General features: G+C 31.7%; 1 protein-coding gene across 3 annotated transcripts; it reads right to left on the reverse strand.

The window, feature by feature from the left end:
- Positions 1 to 1,009: 1,009 nt before the first annotated feature.
- LOC101497523 (aspartic proteinase 36) lies at positions 1,010 to 6,211 on the reverse strand. 3 transcript variants are annotated; one of them, XM_004497511.4, is made up of 12 exons: positions 5,970 to 6,211; positions 5,696 to 5,806; positions 5,102 to 5,334; positions 4,556 to 4,685; positions 4,156 to 4,412; positions 3,612 to 3,839; positions 2,815 to 2,983; positions 2,252 to 2,325; positions 2,060 to 2,153; positions 1,900 to 1,960; positions 1,442 to 1,513; positions 1,010 to 1,358 (listed from the first exon to the last, which is right to left on the reverse strand). In XM_004497511.4, exons 3-12 carry the CDS (start codon positions 5,287 to 5,289, stop codon positions 1,213 to 1,215), a joined length of 1,419 nt encoding a protein of 472 aa, XP_004497568.1. In that variant the 5' UTR covers positions 5,290 to 5,334; positions 5,696 to 5,806; positions 5,970 to 6,211; the 3' UTR covers positions 1,010 to 1,212. The 3 variants fall into 3 exon arrangements, with proteins under 3 accessions (XP_004497568.1, XP_004497567.1, XP_073224151.1); XM_004497510.4 differs by having other exon boundaries at positions 5,696 to 5,825; XM_073368050.1 differs by lacking the exon at positions 3,612 to 3,839 and having other exon boundaries at positions 5,696 to 5,825.
- Positions 6,212 to 7,343: the final 1,132 nt, after the last annotated feature.

The raw sequence follows: 7,343 nt of genomic DNA on the forward strand, positions 1-7,343 counted from the left end.
TTCGAGCCGAACAAAACAACAACAAAATATGCAAATCAACATCACCATTAATATTAATATTAATAGTAAAGCACATTGGGTGGAATTATTATGATTGAATGTACCATAGAAACACTTTAGGTTGCTTCAGAAAAGCCTTCTCAGTCTGTAACACACAAATAGTAGTTCAAAAAGATAGTGGCCTTCTCCGTCTGTAAAACATATAAATATACATATATAAAATGAATAATAATGCCATGATTGTGATTGTGATTGTGATTGCGATTGGGATTGTGATTGTGAATGGTTCCTTCTTTGGAATCAATCTCATGACTAGCTTCAACTTTTTCACTCCACTATGAGTCTACTATTAGTTCAAGCAACATAACACTGTCTGCTAAATCATTAAAAGCAGATAAATGATTTCTCAAATTTTTGACACTTTTTCATCTGTCACAGCAACCAAACAGGATCCAAAGACAAACAAACAGTCTTATATCTATCATAAGATTTCACAGCAGCTTTCACATAATATTATTAAACAAAAAAAAAGAAAATAAAAACCCTAAATATGATAATAAAAAGAGCATTGATTAACAGAAGAGAGGGAGAGAATTCAATTCATCATATCTAATGAGTTGCACCTGTTGGAGAGCATAATATAAATTACGGCAACAAGCACTTGAGAAATGTAGATAGGATTATTGATAGACTTGTTGTAAATCCACCTCTTGCCCATGCACAAGGGACAGTAGGATCCCAGAATACCTCCTCAGAAAAGGGTTGGTCAGAAGGGCTACTACACAATATGTCCATGACAGCAATTAAAGAATACTATAGGTACTGTTTTCTCTTCACATGATTACTATTCACTTTATGCTTGTGCCAAATATGTATTTTTTTTTTTTAAACGTGATTTGTGAATAGTATAACAGCAACATCAATAGAAGTATACCCCATTTGTGAATAGTATAACAGCAACATCAATAGCCATTTTCAGCCAAAGAAAAAATTAAAGTAGGCAGTGATATCATTAAGATCCTGTGTATTGGAGTGAGGTTTTTTTATTGGTTTTTAGTTGTCTTCATTCTCATCAATGTTCAATCACAAGACTAGCATATATACATCATACTACAGATTCCACTATAATTTGATATGCTTGCATAATAATCAAAAACTGCTTCAGAGTATTCATGTTTACAATTACAGTTACAAATGTGGTGACTATACAGATTATACTATGTGCATTGCCACAATTGTTACTTGTAACAACATGGAGAAAATCCCTATCTCTGAGTTGCTGGCACTTGACCGTCTTGCTCTTGGATTGTTGTACTTATCCTTGTTCAAGATCACAGAGACGTTTACGGGCATAGAACCTAAAAATAGCTTTCAATTTTAAGACATAATGAAGGACCATATACTACTTGCAAGAAATAAAAAATTCAAGTGGTAAACTTACAATTATAATTAGTCCATCCTATGCGCTGATTAACTAAGTCGTAAACAACTATCTTATCTTTCAAGACAAGATCTGCAAAAGATAAAATCATACTTGTTAATATATAATTATCATACTTGCATAAAATAAACATAGAAATTTTAATTCATGATTATCATACTCGAGCATAGAAATTTTAATTCATGATTCTTTTTGGAAATTTGGATTGTTGTACAAATGAAAAACAGACATAAATTTAAACATCTATTAGGAATCAATTTGAATTTAAATCATACTTTGTAACACTCAATCAGTTGTTTTCCATTTTCACACCATTTTCAATTGCAAGGGCAGACATCTCTTAGAATTTTTTTACCATTAAAATAAGTTACCATTCAATAATCAAATGAGAAAATTCTAATTTTTTTTCCCAATTTCTTGCAGAGTTTATAGTCAGTTCAAATTTGTCATCATCTAACCTCCTAATATTGAGTATCCACCTTCCATTTTCTGGAAACCTATGCACCACGCTGCATTGTTCTGTAAAAGCAAATTGGTGCATCAGTGGCATAAAACTCCAAAAAATAACTTACTTAAATGCAAGAATATAACCAACATCATAACATACTTCATACTCACCATTAAATCATAGTGCACGAGGTATTGTTGTGGTTTTAAATCCATGGATGCTCCACCCACAAAGTTAAAACTGATTGAAGGAAAAATATCTAAACTGAATATGTAACAAACACAGATTTAGTTAGATATTAAGAAATCCTAATAAGACACCCTCTTTTCATATGAAGAATATAAAGATCTTCATAACAATACCTGGTTGAGACCAGATAGCATGGGCTTCCTTCTGGAAATGTGGGAGTGACAAACTGTGACACTGCAGTAGTAATCTACACATCCATTTGAAAACTGAACATCAGTATACATTAAGGCCGATATCATTCATAAATACAAGAGAAATAAGCAAAACTCCTTTTAAGAAAATTAATAATAATTACATGAAAAAAAGATGTAAACCTCAATATGGTGTTCAATTGTTGAAGTATCTTAAGGCATACAATCCTCCATTAAATCATTTCCACATTTTAAACAAAAAACAATTGTGGATTACATCAATGAATAGTTCAAAATTGATATATATCCAACACAATCAATCTTAATACTAAACAAATAAGACAAGAATGTGAGAACCCAAATGAACTCAATAGAAAAATGTTGATAGGTGATTTCACGAAATAGACAAAAATAAAAGACGAACAAACCAAAGAGTAAAAAAATATCCTTATTTTTTCTAGCAGTGAAGAATTCCCCATCATATAGAAAGGCAAAGGAGAATAATATGCCAAATGATGTTTTGGGCAAGGTACAAGTAATCTTACGGCATTGATAAGAGGATCATATGCTTCTTCAACAAGATACGCCAATGTTGTACCGCTGTCAACAATTGTTCCTTGGTCACCCAACTTTGATGCTGCAAATACAACTGGATTGATTGAGAGCAGTTGTCCGTTGACAGCAATGCTCTCAAGATTCAAGTTGTAATTAGGTCTGAAATTTGATTAAAAATGAAGAGATTGGTCATTTATATTACAAAATATCTCATATAGAAGTGTGACCTATCTAATAAGAACAAAAAAGCATAAGAAGCATTTTAAGAACCTTATTCATAACAATATCATCTTTTACGTTCAATTTCTAATATCATTCAATTAAATCAATCAATTTTAAAATGGTATTCCACTACCAAGTTAATTCAACCATACTCATTAAAGGTGTGTTAATTCAACACAACATAATATAACATAATTCACCCAAAATAAATTGTCAATTGATTTCCAAAATCGACATAGTTTCATCGTACCCCACAAAAATCATAAGCTTTGTATAAGAGGCTGACTTAAAACAGTGATTAATCAACTAACTATCAAGCAATCAAATTCTATTTCCTGTCATTTAACCTAGATTATTGAAACACTAACTTCCAAAAGCAAAGTTGATAAATTCTATAATCATTGATTGCCAATTGACAATAATGTAATTGTAAAAATTCAATTCCATATACTCCTTTCAAAAAGGCCTTATATGTTCCTTTATATCAATATTGTGCAATATTAGTGAAAAATGACTCACAAAGTGGGGAACGAAAAAGAAAAATGCAGAGCAGAAGAGAACATACTGCGATGGGACAAGTGGACTATAAGCAATACTTGGCTCCACAATCTCACCAAGAACAAGAATGCCTCCTCCATTGCGGTCTCCTTTCAAGCAATGAGAGAAAGCTTTCGATACTATTCCTTGTGGTGACAATTGTGATACAATAGATAGGGAGCCGGGGCCAAGCCCAAGGATTCCATCAAATGCTTTTACTGGCTCGGTCAAAGCTCCAGATTGATGGGTGCTACACCTATTGCCAAAATAACCATCCAACGAAGTTTTATTTCAAAACCCAAATCCATATTAAGTATAAGTATTAACAGAAACATGGGTTTGAATGTAAAACTACCAAAGAAGATAAGCAAATCCCACAATTTAATAAAACCCGCATTACCAATTTAACGCCCCCACACTCCCCACTCCAAACGTTATCTATGATTTTCAGTGCTATAGTTCCCTCTACAAGCATAGGCTCCCTTTATCTGCCTATCCAAGTCTGATTTCTATATGTTTCGACATAGACACATTTATAATTGTCCACAATAAATAAGCATAAGGTTTCTCACCCAAATAAAATAGTGGCTGATGAGTTACCACTAGCGAGAGAAGACTTCTCAGGGATTGTGTCAAAATAAATTTTATCAGTGACATAATCACCCGAGGTACCACTCCCATCCTGGAACTTGTTGCTGTAGCTGCACTGGTTAGCATGAGGAAAGCATTGAACATCCGCACCTTGAATCCTAGAAGGACATACAGGGTTCGAGCAATGAACCAGGGCAGCTGTGGATGAACTACTCATGTCAAAGAAATTGAGCTTAACCTGGACAATACACAATAAAAGAAGCAACAAATATTAAACACTAGACCAGAATCTTGGAACCCAAGGTAACAAAACAAGCACTGCATAACTAAGTAGTACTAATAACTTTATAAAGGCAATGATAGAAAATTGAAAATCCTTACCCCAAGTCCACTAGATTGAGGACAATTATCACATGTATTGCAGTTAACCCACAAAAGGTCACTTCCGGTATCAATCATAACGGTAAATTCCTTTTGTGGAGATCCCAACATTATTTTTGTAGTGTACAGTCTGAAGAAGAAAAATAGCAACAATAGTACTGATTATTAATTAAATCTCCCACACACATATCTAAAACATAAATTGAATATAGTATTATTATCAACATCTAAAACATAAATAAAATTCAGAGTACTGGGTATCTAACTTCATATAGTATTATATACAATGATTAAACCATATTCATTTCTATAGCTATGTTAATAAGAAAAACTCTTTTGTTTTGAATAGATGAAAAAGATGATAAGTTAATATGGTTGTTTGTTGAAAGAACAAACATCATATACTCTAATAATTTGGTTTCAATTTTTGTGCCGGCTTAAGCTAATCCTAAGCTCAGATCACATCTAAAATACTAGAAAAAGAAAAGAACGTGGGAATAACAAAAGCAAGAAATGAAGGAGTTTAGGAGAGAGGATTAGCCTTACCCGTAGGAGTTTGGATCAGCGGAGCCATGGACTGGGAAGTTGCCGATTCCAACAGCACCCAATATTCTTGAGTGGCGAGCTCTGTCACGAGCTCTCAACGTGTCCATCTTAAGGTAATCGTTAAGTGAAACAGTCCGTGTTAGTGGGAGGTAACCAGTGCACACCACTGGGACAACAATGTTGGTCATGCAACATGCCAACAATGACAACAACAACAACTTCGGAATGTAGAACTGCATTGAAGTTTCCATTTGGTTATTTCTTGTCTATAAAATTGAAATATAGTAGAGAGCACAAGAGTGAGTGTGAAGAGAGAATGAGAATGAGAGTGAGTGTGAAGAGAGAATGAGAATGTGTTCAATTTATAGTGGTAGCTTGCTTACAACTAGCCTCATGAATAAGCCAAAATAGAAATTATGAAGAATGGTGTAAATAATTGTGGTTACTCTTTGCAACTCAGCATTGCATCAACTAAAGCATTCTTTGTTGAGCAAATTTACAACAATACACATAACAACACATTATAGATGGAAATAAGAGTTAATCCAAACTATTTCAAAAAGCATGCAAATAGAAGGACACAAATATTCTCACCTTAATAGAAATTACCAATTATTAACCGCTATAGTTTAATTAATTTGACATGGAGAGTGCTGTATTGCTGGCTTTTGCACGTCATTTGCATATCAGTCGTCTTCTCCTCTTCTGTAATAAAAACAGAAATCTACAAAATAAAGCATTGAAGAGAAAAATAAGAAAGTTAATCAAAACACATTCAAAAGAAAAAGAAAGATTCTAAACAACAATTAATAGAAATTAAACATTTTTACAAGTTAAAAGACATATTTGCTGAAAGGGGAATTGCAACCTTTGAGTGCGCACAGTCTGTTGGCCTCTTGACTTCATCCAGTGCGTTACATAATAAGCCATGCAAGGAAAGTTTTTGTAGTCTTCCGAGTTCACCGACTTCATCCAGTGCGTTACATAATCAGCCATCCAGTGCGTTACATAATATGGAATTCGGGTTTGTGTCAATCGGGTTTGTGTCATTCGGGTTTGCGTCGTTTTGGATGAAAAGTTCCAGCTGCATCTTTTTTTTTTTTTTTTGTTATTAATAATAAAGCAACTTCCTTTCCTTCCACGGAACTCTAGAAGGGGAATTAGGGTAGACTGCTGTTGGGCTAATTTTTACTTGGGCCTATGTGTGAATCATTAAATGGGCTATTTTTTATGGGAATAAAGGACTAAGGGTTTGGAAACAAAAAATAGAGGCTGATTATGTTAAAATAGAGTCATATCACTTATCTAATAAATAGAGTCATATCACTTATCACTTATCTAATAAATAGAGTCATATCACTTATTTAAACACTAACATTAAAATAGAGTCATATCACTTATCTAATAAATATATTATATAATTAAAAAAGAACTAAACTATATATATTATACATTTTTTACTATAATTTTCATTTTGGTAACATCTATTGGTTTAGATTTGAAAAAATGTCAGCTATTATTTTATTTTTTAAATCCGAACCAATCCAACCAAATTATGATATGTTAGTTTGAATTGGGTCATCGTATATATAAGATATGATTTTTTGAAAATTTCCAAAAAAAATATATAATTATATAATTTTCTTTTTCATAAAAATTAAATACTTATACTAAATTTTGACAATTTAAAATTTTATTAGGTGAATTTAATTGAAATTTTATTACATTAATACATAAAAGTCTTAATTTATATTAGAGTAAAAATTAATTTTAATTTTTCACATAAAAAAAACATAAGTCAGATTAGTTCCACAAATCTTTGACTATTTTTAGTAAAGTATACGGTTAACCTGCCCCGTTTAATCCACTTCACTTAAATTCGCATTTGCATGTTAAATGGACCAAATTGATCAATCTAAAAAAATATAATGAGTTGTAATATGTTAATCTAAATCTTCGGTTAAACATGTTGATTTGCATATCTTAAAAAAAAACAAAATCATTTGTCTAAAATAATAATACTCAAAAATTAAAACTTAAAAACATCTCATTTAGAAAACAAAAGAAAATTATTGTGATTGATAATTTTATATTGTAACTATTAAATAAATAAATAAAAGTGATAAATGATTTTTTTTACTACTCTTAAAAACAACTCCCACAGTCAGCAACATTAAAATAATAATACGATTTATAGAATCTTAAAAACATTAATTGACCCATAGTTTATTTACTAATTTAA

The sequence above is a fragment of the Cicer arietinum genome, chromosome 4, assembly GCF_000331145.2.
Source record: "Cicer arietinum cultivar CDC Frontier isolate Library 1 chromosome 4, Cicar.CDCFrontier_v2.0, whole genome shotgun sequence".
Lineage (NCBI taxonomy): Eukaryota > Viridiplantae > Streptophyta > Magnoliopsida > Fabales > Fabaceae > Cicer > Cicer arietinum.